The sequence below is a fragment of the Mesoplodon bidens genome (assembly GCF_964165515.1).
Source record: "Mesoplodon bidens genome assembly, chromosome: 7".
Taxonomy (NCBI): domain Eukaryota; kingdom Metazoa; phylum Chordata; class Mammalia; order Artiodactyla; family Ziphiidae; genus Mesoplodon; species Mesoplodon bidens.
Window position 1 is genome coordinate 56,825,930 of NC_138164.1, and position 24,696 is coordinate 56,850,625.

Consider the following 24,696-nt stretch of genomic DNA (forward strand, 5'->3'; position numbering starts at 1 on the left):
CAGGGGACACGGGTTCGTGCCCCGGTCCGGGAAGATCCCACATGCCGCGGAGCGGCTGGGCCCGTGAGCCATGGCCGTTGAGCCTGCGCGTCCGGAGCCTGTGCTCCGCAACGGGAGAGGCCACAACAGCGTGAGGCCCACATACCGCAAAAAAAAAAAAAAAAAAAAAAAAAAAGAAAAGAAAAGACCATAGATTTTCCTTTTCATTTTAAACAAGTGAAATGCAGTACGTGGTAGGAGAAAATCGTGTGACTGATCTTCACTCTTAAGGAAACTGTGCCTTTTTCAACCCAAGGGAGCCATCATAAGATGGAGAGCTGTCCATGGGTCCTTCAAATCTACACAGGATTTGATTTTTCCTTTGGAAAAATAAAACATAAATGCAAAAGGAAAGCAGCTTTCCCCCTCACTTTATACAGTATTTGTGTCATTAAGAGCAGAGAGTCTCTCTTTTGGCCACAACTGTTTCAACACACAAGCTGATTAACCAAACATTGACAATTTGTTTCATTAGGAAAATTTTACTGAATGTCTGTCCTGTGCCACTTACTTTGGTAGACATTGGACATATCACAGTGAGCAAGACGGATGAGTTGATATCATGACATCTTTGGGGATGGTTCTCTTCACTGCAAGGGAACACCAGTTGGGACAGGGGTGGGTGTTCGCCTATGTCCCAGATATTTTCTGTTTCAAGTAACAGAAATCCTACCTCGTAGTGCTTACATAACAAAGGAAATTTATATGCTTACATATTCATAAAGGCCAGAGGTAACATTATGTTCAGGAGAGGCTTGATCCAGCAACTCAACCATATGATCGAGGGTCTGAATTCTTTTTCTCTCTCTATTCTGCCACCTATGGGGTTGGCTTCACCCTAACCCTGCTTCCTCTAGAGGTCCAGAAGGGCTACAGCTGTTCCTGTCATGTATGCTTCTTTACTTACATCCAACAAGAAACAGAGAGCGTCTCTGTCCAAGCATTCATACCAAATGCTCTATAATACCACCTGACTGAATCAGTTTAGATAGTACTAATCCCCATGGTTGGCTTGACTGGTTTAGCCCGGGACTAGGTCTTAGTTCCATTACTGGAGCCAAGGATGGAGCCAGGCTCCTTAGAATCCCCAAAGAGAAGTCACGGCCATCAGAAAGACATCCTGCTGTCTGTGTGGGTACCCACAGAACTAGGCAGGCTCCTTGTCAGCCCTCGTTCTGCTTTCTGTTCTTGGGGTGTGCGAACTAAAGCCATCTACCCCAACACAGCCATCTGTCTACAGAATGCACTCCACATTAACTTGCCTTTACTATTCTATTGCGTTCATTAACATTAACTTTACTATTCCCAGAGACTCTGGCCAAGACAGATGAAAGTTGCAGACAACATTATTGCTCATTACTGGGACTTTCCAAAAAAACCATCAACTCTTCCTTAGAAAGTATCAACAGATGGTTTATACCCCAAAACTCTTTGAATCCTGGTCTCAAAATCCTCACCTTGGTGTGTCCACCTAAACTATTACATCATGACCTTTACCCAACCCTAACCAAGCTTCCCCATCCCCTGAATCATCCCCCATGCCACACTGAAAGGCCCACCTTAAACCATACTCGAAAATATCGATCAGACCCTGCTCTTCCCCTTCAATTACCAGGTAAACAGTAAAGTCAGCTTTGTCTTTTCAACAGGTTGTTCTGCTGACATTTGGCAGACAGTGTTCAACAGGCACATCTTCTGAAAGACTCATTTCCAGGAGCAGCGGCCTTCTAGACATTCTGTCCTTTGCCATTATCGATGGAAAAATGTTGCCTGCCACATCAGTAAACAAAGGATGTTGGGGAATTCCCTGGCGGTCCAGTGGTTAGGTCTCCCTTTCATTGCAGTGGCCTGGGTTCAATCCCCGGTTGGGGAACTGAGATTCTGCAAGCCACGTGGAATGGCCAAAAAACCAAAACCAACCCCCCCACCCCCGCAAAAAGACCACAAAGGATGTTGCAGCCATCAAGCCTTCCCATTACAGCCTCCCCGACACAGGTTGCCCCCCAGCAAGCCATCCCCGATAGTGCACCCTGAGGAGACTCAGGATGAGAAAGCAGAGGATACTGGCCCCAGAGAGCTGAGGTGCCCATCAAAGGAACGATTTCAGTGAGCCCAGACTCTTGCATCTTCCCTTACACAGAAAAGCGCTAAATTCCTTAACTTGAGATGCTTGGTTTTCTTTAATTAACAGTAATCTTGATGTTCCGACTACCTGGTCTTTGTTGCAAAAACTCTTATGTATCCTGGTTCCTCCCCTGTCTCTTTGGAGCAGTCCCACAGAGCTATCAGAGAGGCTGCGTCCTGGGCTGAAGTTCTCAGTTTTGTGAGCCCATTAAAACATAATTCTCAACTTCTAGGTTGTGCATTTTTTTTCAGTCGACACCAGGATGCTCCACCCTTGCCTTGGCCCCCTAACCCAGAAAGTACTCTCCTCCCCACAGATAATCACGAGGGAGTGTGGTTCTTTCAGAGGTTGGCATAAGCCATTCTAGTTCATTTCATCTACGGGGGAAGAACTGGCCCATCAGCCCACAGTATTAGCAGTCACATCGGAACGCCATTCTTGGAGATGGGACTGCTGAAGGCCCAAGCCCATTGTTAACCACTTTCTTATTTAATTACTATTCAAGTGTGCCGCAGGAACGCTCCAGGGCAGTGACTGCTGCGGCAGGGTCATTTGTAAGGGAGGAGAGTCAAGATGCAGTTGACTTTCTGTTTGAGCAGCAATGTTATTTTCCAACACATTGTTAGTATCTTTTATACCTCTAGTGTTTACCTTAATGCTTCCGCAGTTTGTATGATTGCTATTTCTACAGACACCTGGAAGAGTTACCGGTTTTGTACCCCAGTTGAAGATGAGAAAATGCTTAGCACCCTTTTTTTTTTTCCTAAACCAGATAATTCTCCACAAGAAGGAGGACTTGTTTGGGAAATACTGAATGCTCTTGGCTTTGTTTGCTGACCATTCCCTCCACCAGCTGGAAACACAACGCCCCATTAACACTAACCATGCCTACTGGTCCAAACTGCATTCTGGTCACTTATATCAATTGGCACAGATTCTAACAGGTTTGTTACATGTTTTTCAGATCCCCAACATGTAGCACATTTCTTTGTTCTTTGCATTCAGTTTTGCTTCAGTGGCCCTGCTGGTGTTTATGGATATTGGCATACTAAATCCCCCAATAAAAATAGTTTATTTTTTGAAAAAATATAATCTCAATGATAAGTCCTTTATTTTGTCCAAAAGATGCATTCCCTCTATTTTTCTCTTTTTTATCTTCACAGGTAGGCGGAGTGAATCATTACCTGATGTAAAATTGCTGCTAAAATGTTTCCCTGGTGAGAAAAGCCAACCTGTGGGCTAGTGTCCTCGTCACCCCTCCTGATCAGTTCTCATTCAGGGTACAGCAGTCTGCCATTCACCGTAGGGATGTCTGTGGTTTCTGCTTCCTCTGTCTCTTATGAAAGAAGACACTGAAGCACTCTAGAACCTGGACACGTGTATCATCAGCATGAGGGGGACCTTCATGATTTACTAAGGTGCCTAAGTTATTGTTCTGAATATTTCTCAAGTGCACTCGAAATGCAAAGCCACTACCATCAGAGGGCAGTTCATGGGAACCAAGGGGTGAAATGGTCTCTTCTCACGTCCTTCTCGTAAATGGAGAAAAGGTGATCAAAGCTTGGAGCTTAATAAGGACCATCTCCATTTGAAGAGCCTACTGTAAATTTAGTCTTGATACCTTTTACATCTTGCTGTGAACTGACTTCTCCTTTGGACTCCTTTGAGTGGGAAATTGTGGGACTTTAGAACTAGAGGAACCCAACTGCTTTCCTTATATGTCTCCTTCATTCATTCTTTCATTCATTCCTCAAATACTAATTTAATACCTGTGTAACAGGGACAGTATTTCCATTCTCTGTAAATCATGCTGTTCCATGCAAAGGAATCAATGTTATATGTTCCTACAAACTGAGGGCAAATTACATGATGATCAGATAGGTCAATGACCAGACAGTCCATACAGAAACAAAAGTCTCCAAAGCCAGGCCTGTCAAGAGAAAAGAGACACATCGAAATCCCAAATGTTCCCTCTACACATTGAGAGGAAACCTTGGAGATCTGAACCTAAGTCATAGTATAAAGGAAATCACGCTCTGATGCAAAGGAAGGTTCCACCAGCCGGAAAGAGGACATAGAGAGCCTTTGGTAGGAGAGATGGGGGGCGGGGCTTGATGTGAGGTCCTGGCTTCACCCCTCAGGCTTGAAGTCTCGAGTTTCAGGTGGGTTCAGGAGGAAGCTGAAGGCAGAAATGGCCCCTGTGCCAACATGGGGCTAGAGGAACAGGTAGAAATGGTCACGTAACTTTATGGGCATGAAGAGGGTGCCTGTAATGGCACTGAGCCTCCTGCAGCTCCCGTGTGTCCCTGAATGCTTGGAAGATGTGGAAAGGAGGTGACAATATTGGCCGATAAGGCTTTTTTTTGGGGGGGGGGGTCCAGTAAGTGGGGAAGCGACCTGTACCAAGGGCTGCAAAGAAAACCTCTCAGGCGAGAGGTGCTGCCAGGCCTCAGAGATCTGCAGGGCAGTCGAGAGGCGCAGTGTGGCCTGGTCAGCCTCGAGGGGGTCCCAGCAGCACACGTAGTGATGACATCATCTGATGGCCAAAGACAAGCTGGACAACACGCCCAGTCAGATGCAAGCACACAGATTTCCCCTTTTCACCAGGGCCTTTGTGCTTCTCTCGCCTAAGCGCCAGCTTGGGAAGGAGGAAGGAGACAGAAGGCAGGTTGCAACTCCCTTGGGCTTTCCCACCCTGCGCCTAGTGCCTGCTTTTTTTTTTCTGGTTTCAGTTTCCTTCTCTGCTGGTCTAGTCCTCACCAGGACCCAAGGCCTACCCACACTCAAACTCCCTGATGGGAATCCGATCTCCTACTTGGCTTTTTCCAGTCAACCCCTCCTCCTTCTGGGGAATCACTCCTCTTTCCTAAATCTGTTGTGAATAGCAGTTGGCCCAGAGTGATAAAGCTTTTGGCTCCCTCACTTCAAAATCTTCTGGGAAGCAGAAGATTGGAGTCACTTGTGTCCATTTCCCTGTCCTGCCAGGGGGACCCTTCTCAGCAAGTCTACTCTCAACACTCCTGCTGGAGTGGGACCAGGTCACATTTCCATGACCTCTGACCTCCAGCAAACTGGACCAGGGGTGGACACTTAACCCAAACTGGGTAATCTTGGGAATGTGTGGACTTTGAAGACTCCAGGTAGGCCCTGGTGGGCACTTGATGGATAATATCTAGAGCTTGTTTCAAGGGCCTGCTAGAGTAACTCCCAGTCGAGTCTGGGTGATGACATTTGCCTTAGCTATACAGCCCTAGATCTACACCCTTAAGGCAGCAGAGGCTGGAAGATGAGGACTCTGTTTCTGCCAGGGTGTACTGTACCACACCTGCCCCTAGTTATGCTGGGAACTGCATAACCCTGAGTTGCAGGGGGCTTCCAGCTCTTTGAGGTGGTCCTGCAGACTGTCAGACTAACCATGTGCACAGAGAAAATGCTGAGCTTGGAGACAGGAAGATCTGTTCACACCTGAGCACCCTTGAGCAGGACTTTGGGGTTTAGAATCTTACATCTCTGCCAATCAGGGGAATGCTGCTCACCTTCACTGTGTATTCTGATTGGAGTCTATCCCTTTTAGAAAAGTAAAAACTGACTTAACCCAATGGTGTCTGTGGTCTGCTCTTCCCATCAAACCAAGTTTACTACTTGTTAATCCAGAGGTCAGAGAGCACTTCACACGGAAGTGATGGAAACATGGAACTAGTTCTATTATTCTCCCTGGAGCTGCATGGTGTGGGCCAGCTCCACACGCAAGGGTGGGAAAGGTGCCAGGATGTGGCCAGGCCAGCACCATCTTCTCTCGGGTATATGGAGGAGAGGGCTGTGGGGGCTCTGTCAGAGCTCTGTCATCCCCTGAGGCTCCGTGGAGGGGATGCTCCTGTCCCCAGGGCCCAGGCAGCCCACTTAGGGAGTTTACACAGCTTCCCAAGCCTCTGACATCATGGAGAGAAAAGGGAGCAGCACTGGCTGACCTTTGAGTGTGCAGTGAAGCCATCCAGATTCTCTGAGAGAGAAACGGATTTCTGAACTCATTGGCTTTGAAGACTCCATCTGCCACCTGCTCTGGCAAGGTCAGGGTGTGTTGGATGCAGCCCCAAGCAGGCTGCCAGATCTCTGCAGGGCTCAGGGTTCAGTCCTAACCTGGTCCCTCAGCCCCCAGCAGCAAAGAGCTTCTGCCAGGCCAGCCTCCCTTCGTACTAAATCCTAACTACCCCGTATCTTCTCTCTTCTCTTTCTCTCTCATTCATTCTTACACAAATGCTTATATATACACACACACACACATATCCAGAGAACTGCAACTTAATTGCTGTTTTTGTTTTACAGCAGAAAATTTAACGGTTCTTAGTGTAACAGCAACTTATCTTTAAGGCCAAGGAAGACAGGAGAAAGAACAGAACTGAAATACGTGTGTCTATATCCAGTCAAGGCACAAATGACCCCTTCTCCCAGTGGGAGGTCATGGCTCACCAGCATGTGGGGTGTGGGGTACGCCCAACCTTCCTTTTTCCCTCCGTGACCAACATTATGATGTTTCTTTGTGCGACAGTCCCACGAGGACACACAGCAATCCCTCAGAATGTGGGACATACATAGTAATGGTCATAACTGGGAATTTTACTGAGCATTTACTGGGTGCCAGCCATGGTGCTTCACATACATTAGATTGTTTAATCCTCACAATCACCCTTGTGGGACAGGCACTATTACAGCCACTTTACAGAGGAAAAAACTGAGATTCAGCAAAGGAAAAACAAGCAACTGAGTGGCAGCACAGGGATTTGAATCTAGGTCCATCCACGTCAAAACCACTCTGCCCACGGCCTCCTCTATCCTGACAGCTGTCAGCAAAGCACGGTCACCCCTCTGACACTGCTTTTCATCTCATCCGGTACCACTGCCCCAATTCCGCTCACAACATGTTTATTCTTAAAAGGGAAAGTATTGTTTCTCCTCTCAGGATGGATCCGAAGTCCCAGGCATGTACTTCAAAGACACATGAAGCAACAGGGCAGGAAAAGCCTCCCTTGGTTTGCCTTTCATATAAGGGACATTTCATTTCCATAGTTCTGCTGCAACCATTGAGAAAAGACCACTGAATTCGCCGAAGTAATTCTAGCTGCTGTAACAAATGACCCCCAAGTTTCAGTGGTTTAACTCTAAAAACATGTATCTCTCACAAAACTGTCCAACACAGATTTGCAGTAAGCCAAGTGCTCAGGGTTTAAGGCATGGCTCCCGGGCAGCCAGTCATAGGGTGCTTCCTCCTGGGCAGTGAGGGCAGCCTCCCAGGCCCGCTTTCCACACGTTCCCTCCTGTAAGGTGCACGCACCGTGCTTGGGGCCCCATGTTCACAGTCCCATCCACAGTCACTCCCTGGCAAGTTCACTGAGACAGAAGTGCTTGTGCACACAATCAGGGCTCCTGTCTCAGCCCCACGCCACACCCCTGATCCTCATTCCTTTCCCATTTCCTGTGTCCCAGAGGCATAGAGCCCTGCCAGTCTTTGACACTTCAGGTTACAAATAAGAATGAAAGTCGGCAGTGACTCTGTAAGGGCGCAAAAAGCCTATCACAAGTGCTCTAACTGCCCCTGCTAGTGACAGGCTCTGGCAGTCCACAGATAGACTCCTCTGAGAATTCCACCAGGGACTGAAGAAGTGTTGTGCACTGTAGCTACTAGCACCAGTCCCCCCACTGTGAAGTGGTTCACAGGTTCTATGGTCTCCCGTAGGGATTAAGTTTGAGCCCAGGAAACAGTCTTCACTTCTATGGCCCAAGGACAGAGGTGTCCTCAAGGACCTGCAAACTAGGAGGGCCCTAGTCTCCCCTTGAGTATACCACCCAGAGGTCCTGAAGCTTAGAATCAGTCCACAGACCCTGTCCTGTTCCTCCCCTCCGGCAGGATCTCCAACAAAGAAAGACTGTCCCTTCATCCCCTGGGGCCCTCCTGCCTCTCTATGGCTGCCCTGCATGTTTACTTAGACTCTCCTGACTGGCCAGGGCAGCAGAATCCACACTGGGTGAGGCTCTGGTCTTGGCCTCTCAGGATGGCTTTGCAGGGAACAGAGCTGCCTGCCCTGGAGAGTAAGAGGAAGCTCTCTGCCTGGAACCCACGCTCTCTGGTGTCCCTATTCCCAGGGGCTCAGTTCTCTTCGCTTCCCAAGAGCAGGAGGGACTAATCCTTCATGGACAAGCTCATCCAAGCATGACACTTGCTTCCTTGGTGCCCCTGTAGCACTTGATGTAGATGATAATGCTTATGACTGTGCACTTCAGTGATTAGTTTACATGCCATCCTCTCTCTTATGGTCTATAAGTTCTTCCAGGGAAGGAAAGGTTTCTTACATCTATATTTTCTCTATCTAATATGGCATTTGACCCACAGAAATGTCACTTAGTGAATGCGATTTATTTCTGAGAGAATGAGTTAGTAAATAAAAAAGAGGGTGAGTCACTGAGTAAGGATGAATGGGGGAAGAATAAATGAGAAGGAAAGGATGGGGGAGTGAGTGAATGAATGAGGGTGGGAGGCAGAACCATGGTCCACTGCCTCCAAGTATCCACTCTCTTCTTCTACCTTGCAACGAGAATCCTGCTTTTTCAGTTGGGCACATTGCCACCGACAAAAAGAATACACTTTCTACCCTCCCTTGCAACCATACATGTCTGTATGACTAAGTTCTGTGACTAATTTAAATGGAAGTAGCAGTGTTGCATAAGACATCAAGGAAAATCCTTTAAAAAGGAATGTGTGTGCTTTTGGCTCTTGCCTTCACCTTTCTATGGCCTGGAAGATATGTGATGGTTGGAGCTTAGCAGCCATGTTGCTCAATGAGGTGACCTCAAAAAAAACAAACAAACAAAAAAAAACACCTCACACTGGGACAGGGAAGCAGAAAGACAGAAGTTTAGATCTCTGTCAGACACAGAGCCACTTTAACCGCCTAGACAACCTTCCTAGACAACCTTCCTCTGGACCTTTTTTATGTAAGAGAGAAATAAATTTCCATTTCACTTGTTATTTTGTGGTTTGTTGACTTGGGGGGTTTTATCATATACAGTTGATACTAACCAGTTTGCCCAGAATCACAGGTTCATGCTACAGCCAGTCTCAGAATCCATGCTTCCTCTCTCCCGGTCTCAAGTTTTTTCTGATGCTAGCTGTAAGTCACTCTATGATGACCTGGACCTCCACACTCACTCAGTTCCTGCAGATGTCCTCCAAATGTCAACCCAAAGCATAACATGAAATAAGAGAATCTTGATCTTTTTTGAAAACAATCAAAGTAACAGATGATCCCTGATCAATGTTCAAAACCTACCAGACTGGCAGGGAGCACAGACTCAATCTCAGATTGAATGCAATTCCCAACAAGCGGTCCCAGGAAATGCAACCAGGGAAACACATCGATGACCAAAGACCCTGGTACACTCACATTTTTAGTGGCTCCTGCATTTCAACAGTAAAGCATTTATTCTTCTGCAAAGAGGAGCACGTGGGAGTAGGGTCTTACCTCCACCAGGGAATGCCAGTGTGCAATGGGCTTGCGCGGATATGACAACATTTCACTCCAGTGGTCTCTGCCCAGCCTCTCAGCTTCGTTGCCTACTTGACACACGCCGATGATCTCATTGTGACCTACACTGTGAAAATGGTGCACAATAGTTTTTTCCTTAAATTTTGGTATGTAAGAGCAGCAACTACTCAGTTAAACTGACAGAGGAATTAGGGAAGGGGTGGTCCTTTTCATTCCCTAATTTAAAACTACAGGCCAAGCTTAATAGCCACTAGGACTCGGGTTACAATATTTCACTCGGGGCACAGAGAGGAAGACCAGAATCTGGCCCTCACACAGCTCAGCTCTTGGAACACTGGCATGGCTTAGCTTGTTCCCAAGAACCTGTGTTGGAAGAACTCCCTGCTGCATGCAAAGGATGTCACCTCTGGTTCTGGAACAAGGTTGACCTCAGGCCTCCAAATCCATGTAATGAAAAGGGGGCCATCTGAAAGGAGTTTCTTGCACTAATGGCTGCTTCATTCCTGCAAGAGGGAACCAAGTAGGGGTAAGCGAGAAGCTCTGAGTCTGTCAGCTGTAGCCTTGAGCTCACAAAGGGGGCAGAGTGGAGGAGGCTCCTGGGTCATCTTGCAACCCCTCTCTTTAGAGAACATGTTGTCTTTTTGTGCTCTTCCCTCCTTCCTTGCAAGGCCAGCTTTGCTTCTTTGACCCAACTTGAGTTCCCTACTGCAGAAATACTTAGCTCCTTTAATACTTAGCTAGTATTTCTGAAACATCCCTGGGTAGATCTCTGCCTTGGACCATTTCTTTTTTCCTTAACGGTTTTTGGTTAGAAGTCCTTTGCATATATCCAGAAAGACATGGCCCATCCTTTAACTCTCTGGGATCCAAATTCACAGACTTCTTCTCTTTCTTTTCCCTTCCTACAAGGATGAGGGATTTTTCTCCTATTTGTGTACAGGGAGCAAGGGGGAGACAAGGGTGGGGAAGCAGTGTGAAGGATATTGGATTCTATGCTCATTAAAATCAGTTGCATGCAGAAGCCCCATGAATTCTGCCATGGACTTTTCCAGGCCAGATTCATGAGTTTACTGAGAATTAAATTGAAGCAGAGCTCACATAATCAGATTTGTCGATGCGGGAAACTTGGCAATAGCTTGAAAAATACTGGCCCAGCCTTCCACGGCTGGTGGGCAATGTCCCCTCCTGTGGCCCGACACTATTTGTGTTGTGTGTCGTCCACAGGAGACAAGATGAGGTCTACTGCCCAGCGTGGGCTATCACACCCATGGGCAGCTGAGCCAACCCACGTGCTCCCTGGGTGGCAAGACGATTATGCTTCACCCAGGTATCTCTGGAAAGAGTGTTCAGGGCATTGAGGCTGCCTTACTGACATTTCAGGGGTCTGTGGGAAAATTTTCAGCTGCAAATAATACTGTAAGATATTAGAAGTCAGATTTTTTTTTTTTTATAATTGTGCCCAGACCATGTGGGAGGTTTCCAATTAAAAACAGACTTTGCATTTCAGTCTAATGACTGGTTTAACATGTATAATTCCCTGTTGGTACTTCCTCTGCATATTAAAATGACTGTTTTTCAAATCTGTCCTTTAAATACACAATTGGCTACAATGCAGGCTATAAATATCTCTTCTGTGCTGTATTAATTAGAAAGTCGAGCATCTTATACATTTTAATGTACCCTGTCATCCATACTGATTCTAGCATTTTCAAGAGAACATTTCTGTGTTTGCTTTCAGACTTAAGTGGATAGAAACGATCTTTATTAAACACATTGGGAGAAGAAAAAAAAAAGAACAAAATTATGTATTTAGAAATGTTGATGGTCTGGCTAAAGTAATCATTCTGCTGTTTTGAGTGGAATCTTTCTGATAAAGGCCAGGTAGGGTTGCCTGAGAGATTAAGATCTGTGGGGTCACAGTTCTCTAAGCTGAGATTCTGAGGGGTGTACAGGGATGGAGAGGGGAAGAAGTAGAGGAGGGAGGAGAATGGAGGAGGAGAAAGAAAGAAGAAATGGGAGGGCTTCCCTGGTGGCGCAGTGGCTGGGAGTCCGCCTGCCGATGCAGGGGACGAGGGTTCGTGCCCCGGTCCGGGAAGATCCCACATGCCACAGAGTGGCTGGACTCGTGAGCCATGGCCGCTGAGCCTGCGCATCCGGAGCCTGTGCTCGGCAACGGGAGAGGCCACAACAGTGAGAGGCCCGCGTACCGCAAAAAAAAAAAAGAAATGGGAGAGCTTAGAGGCACTTTGGTAATCTGACTCTACCGCATTGCTTGTAAAATGGTGACTCCTTGTCAATCAGCTCTCCGTGTGCTGCTCACCTGACTCTTTTCCTGTGGCTGCACTAAGACACCAGCTAAGAATCCACAGCTGGCACCCCCCGTCCCCCAACCCTGGGCACAGTGGACTTGCAATGAGAAACAGCTCTAGGCCTCTCACCGGTCGTAGTCCATGACTGCTATGGACAAGTAGATTTGGTCAATATTCTCAGGAGGGACGTCAAAGACTATGGCTTCGTTGTAAACAGGATTCAGAGTGTTCCTTTTGGTGGACGTTTTCCTCTTCTTCAATCGTCTGCCATCACACATCAGTGAGACTTTCACGTAGGGATCTGTACGGACCATGAGAAGCAGAGGTACAGTGAGGATACGTGCAGATTTAGGCCAGCAGTTGCGTCACGGCAGACTTTCAAGGACCATGGTGTGCAGAACCCCTTTACGGGTCTGTGGACTGGAGTTTGAGGATTTTAATTAACACGATGTCTGGGCAGGGACTGGAGTTGGGATAATTAAGTCATTCATTCAGGAAAAAGCACAGGATTCTCTCCCCTCAAAATGAGTGGAATTTAAAAATAGTGTGAAAACATGTTACCGAATTAGATTAGGATTCGGGACCTGCTTGGCTGTCACAGGAAGGGAAATGCAAAGCCATTTCTAAAGCATGGGGAAACAGGCTGCAGGACCTGACTTGGAGCCACCTCGGGGAATCTTTTTCTAAAAACTAGGTCTTTAGGAAAGGGAGGATCTAAATTCCTAGAGGACTGGGAAGACTTGGGGTGGGGGTGGGTTTCCTCCAGTGCAGGGGCCTGAAGCCCTCGAGTTGCCTGCAGTCGGGTTGCAAAGGGAGAAGCAGCTCAGCAGGGAGAGAAAGGACACAGGCTTGATTGTGGTGCCATGCTGGGATGGGGTGACAGGGGGCAAGGCTGGACTCTGCTTCAGGTGGAACTTTCCTGGTTTCACCTCACTATTCTGCTCAGTGGGGAGTCCTTCTTGCTTCACCTGCCTAACCATGTGTTGCTCTGACACCCATACACTGTCTGGGGGGACTTAGAGGGCCAGAAGAGGCCATATCTTTTTTTCTGCTTGAATAAAACACTGGCATCCAGGAAGCAAAATATATTGCATCTTTTGATTTCAGTGACCAAAAGCCAGTGAACTGAGGGTTTTGCGACCACATTTTGGGAGCCCCTGAAGAGGTGGCTTCTGAACTTGTATAAAAGGAACTGCATATCAGGGTATTTTCTGTTAGGGTTTAGAATTTAAGGCTACATGTTTGATTCACTGGAAAAACCAAACTGCATAGTTCACTGATGGACCTTTTATATAAGGATATTGGATATCAATCTTCTAAAAGCCTGAGGTGATGATGATTGCTTGTATGTGAGGAAAGACCCAATTAGATAAGCTATATCAACATGTGCAAACTGTAGGTCCAGTCCACAATTCTGTGAAGGAGAAGACCTAAGAGAGAACAATGGTGATAATAATGAGAGCTAACACTGAGGAGCATTTAGTGTGTGCCAGGCACCATTCTTAGGTGTCATATGTATTAACTCACTTAATCCTGTAACAACTGAAACAGCCAGATACTATTATTGTCCTCATTTTTACAGATGGGGAATCTAAAGCCCAGAGAGATTAAGTGACTTGCCCAAGGTCACACAGCTATTAGGTCTAGGACTAGGATTAGACTTAGGCAGTTTGGTTCCAAAGTCCACGCACTTTATTACTCTACTGGAAGCTTCATAAAGTGCTACATAAGAATGTAGGAAGAAATGTGCATTTGCGCTTGTCCCACCTGATGCTCCTGTTATGTCCATTGCCTTTAAATTCCTTGCTTTTATAATGGTAATGGTCAGCCTGCCAGCCGTGGGAAGATAGCAGAGGGAAAACATCAGCTCTCCAAGATCCACGTTGTCCTGTTGAGAGAGCACAAACTGAAGCATTAGAAAGTGTCTTCAGCCTGGTGCACACAGAAGCAGGGGCAGGGCAGCACTGCAAGGGACCGCACTGCTCCTTCCCTTCACGTAATCAATCAGATGAAGGAGAATCAATGCCTGTGCTTTGGGAGCACCCTCCCTAAGGAAGCACACTCATCTTTAAATGGCAGAGCTGTGTAGACCATCCAGGGTTCTGCCCCTCTATCCAGCTACCTGCAGCCCTGCACAGCATCACACAGGTCCCGCGGCCCCCAGCAGCCCCCAGAGCAGAAGCCCCCAAAGCCTTAACTATCCCCTACGGAGCCCCCTGTGTGGCTCCACTCATATCCCCATCATATCCACACAGAGCCCCCAGGACAAAGCTACACAAAGAGGTGCCCCACAGTGCTGGGCTGCCCCACTGGCAGCCCAGACAGGCTCTGCACACAGCCCACCCATAGCCCTGTACACTCTCTCAGACAGGTCTCCGTACAGCCCCTTGGAGACTCCCAACCCCCATTTCCTACATAGCTTCCCCCACAGTTTTACCCACAGGCCTCACATAGCCCGCAAAGTCCTCCAGTCACCGTCTATATGCATTCTTCCCCTCTAGCTCCACACACCTCCCTACAGAGACCCCCCCACCCCAAGTTTGCTGCAATACCTCCGTCCACTCCCGCAAACACTCCCCATCCCAGCACGCGCACGCGCACGCACACCCCTCCACCCACCAGAGCACCGCAAGCAACCTGGTCACATGCAGCTTGTGCAGACCAGCACGTGGCTCCGCTGGACCCTGCAAACACCTAGTCCCTACAGGGCTCTCGACGAAGACCCTGCAGCAGCCTGAGAGTGGCAGCCCGTGACAGCCCTGGACACACCTGGACCCCTGCCCAGCCCCTGCGCAGTCTCCAGGCAGGAAGAGATAGGTGGGGACCCAGACCCCACAGGCCCCCGACGGCTGACCCCCCTGGCCCCCACTTTGCTGCAGCTCTTGCCTTCTCTTGATGTGTCTCTAAGAAGCCCCATTTCCCTCTGCTGGGGAAAACATCTTCTGGGGCAGTGTGCAGTCATTCAAATAGGTCAGAAGACACAATTCTCTTTCTCCTTTTTAGCCCAGGGAAAGTATAACCAGAAAGAAAAAAAAAAAAGCCAGTTCATTTAGTTTCAATTTCTGTGATACCTGAGGTTATCGAGCTGGGTGTCTGTGTCTAATTAATACAGTTTTATACTGACAATGCTCTGGGGAGTCCGGTTTTTGCCCTCAACATCCACAGCCTCCCCTCCCCTCCTCGATTCTCCAAGGATGCTACTATTTTTAGAAGCACACATTCAGCTCTGTAAGGTCACCTCGCCCAACCTCCCTCCTTGACCGCTTCTGCAGGAGGATGAGGCGAAGGGAGTCTGTTTAGTCACTAAGGCAGATGGATCGCTCTGTATCCTTGAGCTCTCCCTGTTTCATGTAAATAGATGACCTCTCCTCGCAAGCACGCCAGGCTCTTCTGGTTCCTGGAGCCCTGATATCAAGAGACCCAGGTAGCTGGGCCTTTCCCCCTGGGGTGGAGGTGTCACACGGGGCAGGTACTGGACTGCTTTGTGCTCCTGGCTTCCCAACTGCAGGAGGAGGGTCTGCTGTTATTGAAGGATCTGACCCAGCTTCCTGCTGATGGCGGAGGAGAAAGAGGAGGGACAGCTGTCCCCATAAATTATCTTTCCCCCTCTATACTCCCTGGCCTACTCCTTTGCCCTTGGACCTTTCCTGTCTGCTTTAAGCAGAAAGGCCCAGACACATGGTCTTCTCAGAGGACTTTTCACTGCACCTGGTTCAAGCCCCCTCTCCTCTCATCCTGCCCCAATAATCTTGGTTTTACAAAGTAAAACAGGAGCAACCAAAACCATGCCTAAGAAGCTTCATCATCATTTTTTTGGCATACATTTTCTGAGGGCCCACACTGCACAAGCTCTGTAGGGCTCAAGATGTAACGATGCAGTCCCTGCCCTCAAGACCAAGGCACATAACTGAATGTAATGTGTCAAGCTACTTTTGTCCTAAGTACATTTTTCCCCAACGTAAACTTCATTCATAAATATTTATATTATATTGCTGTTTGCTCACGAGTTAAAAGGAAAAAAAATTGAGCTTCAGATTTGGTCATATATTCAGAATATGAACTAGGGCAAAAGTCCACTTTCGTACTTAAAAAAAAAAAAACCCTGAGCAAATTAAAGAAAGGTTTCTTAAGGGGAAAATGCTTGGTTTGATTTCCAAGTGTTTTAAAAATAAATCATTTAAAATTATCTAAATTATGAAGGTAAAAAATGATAAAATTCAAATACAAAAGTTTTTAAGTATAATCGTAAAATATGTCCTTGTCTTATGTACATACCACCTAAGTTACTCCTTTCCCCAGAGTAACACTGTGGATAATCATGCACATTTTCCTTTTCATCCATCCATCCATTCATTTATTCACTTATTCTTCTAACATTTGTTGTGGTTGTGGTTGCTGAACATTGCTCTCGTCCAGGTGCTGAGAGCTGTTTTTGCCGTGGTGAACAACAGATGTGGTCCCCTGAGAAGTGATGGGCTTGCTGGGATATGGAACAGAAGTTGATGGCACCTAATGCTAACTCTGTTTCTCCCCATCAGCTGATGCTGATTTGGGGTTAAGAATCTGTAGGTCTTGATGTTTATAAACATTCCTGAATTCAGTGGTTCTCAACCGGGAGCAGTTTTGCTCCCCTAGGGCACATTTGGCATTATTTATAATTGTCACAACTGGGGAGGCAGTTGTGTTACTGACATCTCGTAGGTAGAGTCCAGGGATGCTGCTAACCATCTTACAATGCACAGGGAAGCCCCTCACTACGATGAATTATCTGGTCCAAAATGTCAATAGTGCCAAGGTTGAAAACTCTGTCTTATACAGAGGTGCTTATACTGTTAGTAAAAATTTTTCCAGAATGCTGATAAAAGTCAAATACGAAAGAGTCGTGGAGTGTTTGGCTTCTTTTCCAGCTTGACAGAAATCAGATATGCAGAGGTGCCCTGGGGGGTACAAGGGGAAGGAAAATGTCATACAAAGAAATGCTTCATTTGCTCCTGCTTTTTGTAGCCAAGTTCTGTATTGTTGGCAAGATATATATATAGGGAATTTATAGCAAGTGTGTGTGTGTGAATTCTCTACCTGCCAATCTGTAAACTCTTTCTGTGGTATGTTTGCCTGTAGTGGTCTACGATAGCTCTAGTTTTTGTCTAACTAGCACACTTTAGCATTCCTGTTCTTGGGTTCTTCTGGTGAAGTCCTTCCTAATTCCGTGAAGTTCTAGAAGGGCTGCTGCAGGAATTCAGACTGACCAAAATATTCATGCCCCTGTCCACTATTGTCTGTTCAGGGATGAGTATGTAACCCAAGCAGGGAGATTTAGAGTCTTCCCTGGGACTGAAAAAATCAATATCGAGAAAGAGAAATTTTAATTTTATTGGGGTTATTCACTGGAAAGATATGAAACTAGAATTGTTGTAAGGTTCTTGTACTGTATATACTATAAGTAGTAATAATATCACTTTAAGTTAGGCTGTGTATATTAAAGATGTATACTATAAGCCCAAAAGAAATGACTAAAATAATACAAGGATTTATAGTTAATAAGCCAACAAAAGAGATAAGATACATCTTTAAAAATATTGGGCTTCCCTGGTGGCACAGTGGTTGAGAGTCCGCCTGCCGATGCAGGGGACACGGGTTCGTGCCCCGGTTTGGGAAGATCCCACATGCCGTGGAGCGGCCAGGCCCGTGAGCCATGGCCGCTGAGCCTGTGCGTCCGGAGCCTGTGCTCCGCAACGGGAGAGGCCACAACAGTGAGAGGCCCGCGTACCGCTAAAAAAAAAAAAAAAAAAAAAAAAAAAAAAAAAAAAAAATATTAAGTTAAGGGGCTTCCCTGGTGGCGCAGTGGTTGAGAATCCGCCTGCCAATGCAGGGGACATGGGTTCAATCCCTGGTCTGGGAAGATCCCACATGCCGCGGAGCAACTAAGCCCGTGCGCCACAACTACTGAGCCTGTGCTCTAGAGCCCGTGAGCCACAACTACTGAGCCCACGTGCCGCAACTACTGAAGCCCGTGTGCCTAGCGCCCGTGCTCCACAATGAGAAGCCCACGCACTGCAACGAAGAGTAGCCCCCACTCACCACAACTAGAGAAAGACCGCACGCAGCAGAGAAGACCCAATACAGCCAAAAATAAATAAATAAATTTAAAAAATTAAGTTAATCCAAAAGAAGGCAGAAAAAACTGAAAAGGGAATAAGACCAGAAGAGACAAATATGGTAGAAATAGAAAACAAATACTAAGCTGGTAAACTTAAACTCAACTATTCCAATAATTACATTAAATATAAAAAATCTAAGCATCAAAATAAAAGCAAAGATTAATTCAATAAAATAGCAAGACCCAATATTATGCTCTCTACAAGACATTTAATTTAAATACAAAAATATAAGTATATTAAAAGTAAAAGAATAAAAAAGATATGCTACAGTAACACTAATAAAAAGAAATCTGCAGTGGTTAAATTAATATCACACAAAGTATAGGTAAGAGCAATGAATATTACCAGGGACAAAAAGGGTCATTTCACTATGATAAAGGGGTCAATTCATCAAAAGCACATAACAATTCTAAATATTTATGTACGTTATAGCATACTGTCAGAATACATGAAGCAAAAACTGATAGAATTGTGAGGATAAACAAGTTGTAGTCAGAGATTTGAATACTTGAACAATACTATCAACTAACTTGGCCTAATTAGGGGCATTAAAGAAACACCCTACCAAACAGCAACAGAATACACATTCTTTTCAAGTGTACCCAGAACACGGAACAAGATAGACCATATTATGGGCCACAAAACAAGTCTCAATTAAATATGAGAAGATTCAAACTATATTTTCTGGTTGCAATGGAAATGAATTAGAAATCAATAACAAAAAGATATCTGTGAAATCTCTAAATATTTGGGAACTAAGTAACTTCTAAATAACCCATGGATCAAAAGGGAAATCAAAAGAGAAATTAGAAAGTATTTCGAACTAAACTGAAATGAAAAAACAACAAAAATTTGTGGATACAGTTAAAGCAGTACTCAGAGGGAAATTTATACCACTAAAATGCTTATATTACACAAGGAGGAAAGTGTCAATTCACTGACCACCTCTTCCACTTCAAGAAACCCAGCAAATAAAAACAAATTAAAAGCAAAATAAGCAAGAGAAAGGAAATAATAAATATTAGATAGAATAATGTAAAGATGTATATTTTAAACCATAGAGTAGCCACCTAAAGAACCAATAAGTACATGTAATAAGCCATTACTGGAGATAAACTGTAACCATAAAAATACTCAATTCAAGAAAAGGCAGGAAATAAAGAAGAAAAAAAGAAAGAAAGTACAGGTGGAACAAATAGAAAAGACAGATTTAAACACTACCATATTGATAATTACTTTAAATGTATATACCTGATAACTTCAATTGAAAGGACATACATTTTCTGATAGGATCATAAAGCAAGACCCAACTACATATGCTGTCAACAGGAAATCCACTTAAAATATCATGACAGGGGACTTCCCTGGTGGTGCAGTGGTTAAGACTCCACGCTCTCAGTGCAGGGGGCCTAGGTTCAATCCTTGGTCCAGGAACTAGAGCCCACATGCATGCCACAACTAAGAGTTCGCACACCACAACTAAGGAGTCCAGGAGCTGCAACTAAGGAGCCCGTCGGCCGCAACTAAGGAGCCCTCGTGCCCACTAAGGAGCTGGTGAGCCGCGACTAAGGAGCCTGCCTGCCGCAACTAAGACCCGGTGCAACCAAATAAAGAAATTAACTAAAAAATATATCATGACAAAGATAGGTTTAAAGGAGGAAAAAATTAGGCCATGTAAACAAGGCTGGAGTGGATATATTAATATCAAGAAGATTTCAGAGCAAGGAATATTACCAGGGAGGAAGGGAATATTTCATTGACAAAGGCTAAAATCATCAAGAGGGCATAATCTTAAATGCATATGTTTCTAATAACAGAACTTCAAAATATATTAAACAAATCTGATGGAATTAAGAGGAGAAATAGGCAAACCCACAAGTGGAGTTAAGAGATTCCAACACTGTCTATCAGTAATTCATTGAACAAGGAAGCAGAAAAGAAGTAAGGATATAAAAGACTTGAACAGTATTATTGACCAACCTGACCTAATTGGTATTTACTATACCTATTAATACTCCATCAAACAACAGCAAATGCACATTCTTTTCGAATATACACTAAACATTCAGCAAGATAAATCATATTCTGGGTCATTAAAAAATTATCATTAAATCCAAAATGAATGAAATCATACAAAGTATGTTCTTTAACGATAATAAAATTAAAGTAGAATTCAGTCATAGATATCTGGAAAATCTCCAAATATTTGAAAATTAAACAATACTCTTCTAAATTACCTACAGATCAAAGAAAAAAATCATAAGGGATATTAAAGATTATTTTGAACCGAATGGTAGTGGTTACATGACTATATACATGTGACAAAACTTGTACACTTAAAATTTGTTAATTTTATTGCATGTAAATTAATGGGGGTTAAAAAATTCTGAAAAGACATTTTACAGAGGACTGTATTTTTGTCTTCTAGTTTTACTGTCCTGAATTCACAGAATATGTCTTGATGGTTTTAACCGCTGAAAAAATTATCCTATCCCATCCCATTCATTTGTGCTCAAATATGTCTGAAAATAATGCCTATGCTCTATTTGTAGGGGACATATATCTATATGTCTATTAAATCAAGCTTGTTAATTTTGTATCCAAATCTTCTTCCTCTTGGAATTTATTATGATTTTGTCCTTTAAAATATGGTTTCTTCCCATTCTACTGTTTCACAGCCAAATCATTAGCAAACATTTAAACTATGGTTAAAATATTTATTTCTCTGCTCACTGCAGTTTCATAAAACCCATATCATCCCCCACTCTTAGACACATTTTTCATTTTCCTTGTGTATGTCCTTGAGTACTGTTTTTCCAGGGAGGGTTCACAGGTAGTTAAAGTAATCTTTATTATGCTCTAATTCTTTTTTTTTTTTAATAAATAAATTTATTTATTTTTGGCTGTGTTCGGTCTTTGTTGCTGTGCGCAGGCTTCCTCTAGTTGTGGCGAGCAGGGGCTACTCTTCGTTGCGGTGCGTGGGCTTCTCATTGTGGTGGCTTCTCTTGTTGCAGAGCACGGGCTCTAGGCATGTGGGCTTCAGTAGTTGTGGCATGTGAGCTCAGTAGTTGTGGCTCACGGGCCCTAGAGTGCAGGCTCAGAAGTTGTGGTGCACGGGCTTAGTTGCTCCGTGGCATGTGGGATCTTCCTGGACCAGGGCTCGAATCCATGTCCCCTGCATTGGCAGGCAGATTCTTGCCACCAGGGAAGTCTCTGTGCTCTAATTCTTAAAAGAAAGTTAGCTGGGCACAGAATTTAGGTTAAAATTATTTTACCTTAGAACCTTTTATTTTGTCACAATATATTCTAGTACTTCATGTTCCAGCTAGGGTGTTTGATGCTTCTTTTGTAGATTTTTTTCCCTCAAGGAGGTTTTAAGATTGTCTCTTTGTACTTTTACTTTGTACTTGTACCTTCTGAAATTTCCCCAAAAGGTACTGATATCTTGTTTTCACTGATTTTGCTTGGTCCTCAGTGACTGATGTTAATTGGATTTTTTTTTCTCTTGCTTTAATCTCTTTTTCTCCAGTGATCAGTTGATCTGTTTGTTTACTTTGGACCTTCTCTTTTATGATGTTGGTTTTCTAGGACGTCCCTAATTGTCTTTATTTATGAAGGGTCAAAGCAAAAGTCTTTTACAGCTCATCATTTTGTGAGGAGCCTCATGAGGCAGTGGAGGAAATCTCATATTTTCATCTGATATATATAACTGGACATTCTGAAGAATTATTCTTTAGTACTACTTGCATGATATTAACATCGCCAAAATTATTGAACTTTGGTTTTATAGTAGGTTACAAAAGTTAGGCAAAGAGAATCATTATCAACAGACTTTTGATACCCCAGTCTCCTCAATATTTTCTAAGTACTACTGTACTGGGGGGTCCTCAAGACCACCCTCAGGTCTGATGATTCATGAGAAGGACGCACAGGACCCAAAAAAGCTGTTCTACTCATAGTTACGGTTTATTACAATAAAAGGACACAGATTTAAATCAGCAAAGAAAAGAAATTACATAGGGTGGAGTCCAGGAGAAACCAGGCATGAGTTTCCAATTGCCCTTTTCCAGTGGAGTCACACAGATAGCACTTAGTTCTCCCAGCAGTGATGTGTGACAACATACACAAAGTATCACCAACCAGGGAAGCTCACCTAAACCTTGATGCCCAAGGTTCTTACTGTGCGTGGTACGGAGTACCCACATGACTAACCTTAGCTGGTCAGTCTTTACTCCCTTCATCAGAGGGGGCTCAGCAGAGCCCAGAGCCCTAGGTGAACAAAAACAAGTGTCCATCATAAATCACACCATTAGCAAAAAATATTTGGTGTGTGGTCCAAGGTCTGTTATACAAAGAACTCCTATCAGTCAGGATATTCTAAGGGCTTAGAAGTTATCTTTCAGTCAAGGACTAGTCCTTTCTTTGGAATGTGCAGGGTAGGGTTTAGGCACCCCAAGCTTGCTGAGTCAATCCTTTCCTATACATACACCATGCCCTTATTTCAGCTTGCCTTTTCACACACATTTTCCTATCCTGAAAAGGGGAAAAGGTACTTGTGTACCTAACCATCACACATTCTCACACAGAGGTCAACAGCTGATGTCATAGAAGACATCCGGAAGGAGGTTAGTTAACTGCAGGGCATGGCAGAGATGTTAGATAGGATGAGAGCTGACCATAATACAATTAAGCTAGAACTCTGTAATAAAAAGATAACTAGGGCTTCCTTGGTGGCACAGTGGTTGAGAGTCCGCCTGCCAATGCAGGGGACACGGGTTCGTGCGCCGGTCTGGGAAGAGCCCACATGCCGCAGAGCGGCTGGGCCCGTGAGCCATGGCCACTGAGCCTGCGCGTCCGGAGCCTGTGCTCCACAACGGGAGAGGCCACAACAGTGAGGGGCCTGAGTACCGCAAAAAAAAAAAAAAAAAAAAAAAAGATAACTAGAGGGTTTCTATATGTTTGGAAACTAAGAAATACACTTCCAAATAAACCCATCGTTCCAAATAAAAATCACAATGAAAATTAGAAATATATTGAACTGGATGATAATAAAGATTATACATTTCAAAATATGTGGAATGCTGTGATACTGTGATTTATAATAAGAAATATATATATTTGGTTTTCTTCCTTTTTCCTGACACAGGGTTCCTGACACCCTTGTAAATTCCTAAGTGATAAGAGTACTAGGAGTATCTTTTGTTCCAGTGAGGCAACTGACAGGGTGCTCCTTGATGGCTTCTGGATGGGAACTGGTCACCAAAAAGACCAAGCCATGATTAGAAGCTTGAAATTTTCAGCACCAGCCCCCATTCTCCAGAGATGGGAGAGGGCTGGAAATGAAGTTAATAATTGACCATGCCTACATGAGAAAGCCCCCATAAAATATCAAATGTATTGGCTCCAAAGAGGTTCCAGGTTGGTGAACACATCCATATACCAGGAAGGTGACATACCCACAACTCCATGGAGACAGAAGCTCCTGTGCTCAGTACCCTCCCAGACCTCACCCTACGTATCTCTGTTCATCTGTACCCTTTATCACATCTTTTAATAGACTGGTAAAGCAAGTAAATGTTTCCCTGAGTTCTGTGAGCTGTTCTGGCAAATAATCGAATCCAAGGAGGAGGTCATGGGAACCTCTGATCTGTAGCCAAGTTGGACAGAAATTGTGGGTAACCTGGGGACCTGCTACTTGTGACTGGTATCTGAAGCCAGGGGCAGTGTCATGGGACTGAGTCCTTAATAAGGTAGATAGTGTCAGAATTGCAGGACACCCAGCTGGTCTCGCAGAATTGCTTGGTTATAGGAATAACCCCAACATGTTTGGTTTCAGAAGTGCTGTGAGTGTGGTAGCAGTATGAGAGTAAAAGAGAAACACACAGGACCCAAACAAATCCTTAAAAATCAGATTAAGGGAAAAACCTTTTAGTTTTAAACACATAACATGGAACAAAATAAGGCTGATTAACAGTGATCAAAGCATCTATCTAAAGAACTTGGAAAAAGAACAACAAATTAAACCCAAAGTAAGTAGAAGGAAGGAAATAATAAATTTAAGAGCAGAAATTAATGAAACAGAAAACAAATATATTAAAGAAAATCAATGAAGCCAAAAGTTAGCTTTGGAAAGGCTAAATAAAAACTGCTAACCTTTGTTAAAACAGATAAAAAGGAGGGGGCAAGAGAGAAAAGGCAAAAATAACCATGTCATTGTTGAAATGCAACACAACTATGGATCTTTACTAAAAACATTAAAAAGAGAATAAAAAGATTTTATAAGCAACTTTATGCCCACAGATGTTAAAAATTAGACACAATGTACACGTTTTTCAAAAAACAAAACATAAAATCTATATAAGAAGAATTAAAGACTCCAAATTTCTATGGCTCATTAAAAAAATTGAATCTGTAATTAAACACCTCACCATAAAGAAAATTTCTGGCTCAGTTGGGTTCACTGGTGAATTCTATTAAAGTTTTATGGAACAAATACAGCCAATATTATGCAAACACTTTTAGAGAAG

The 24,696-nt window shown here is 44.4% G+C and overlaps 1 protein-coding gene across 7 annotated transcripts in view; it reads right to left on the bottom strand.

The window, feature by feature from the left end:
- LOC308620440 (synaptotagmin-9) overlaps nt 1-24,696 on the bottom strand; it is a 389,294-nt gene that overhangs the window by 235,607 nt on the left and 128,991 nt on the right. For all 7 annotated transcript variants that reach the window (XM_081239989.1, XM_081239994.1, XM_081239993.1 and 4 more), the window contains exons 4-6: nt 13,779-13,899; nt 12,141-12,312; nt 9,679-9,808 (exon numbers count right to left, since the gene is read on the bottom strand). In XM_081239989.1, the coding sequence (XP_081096115.1) occupies nt 9,679-9,808; nt 12,141-12,312; nt 13,779-13,899 (423 nt within the window). The remainder of the gene's footprint in view (nt 1-9,678; nt 9,809-12,140; nt 12,313-13,778; nt 13,900-24,696) is intronic.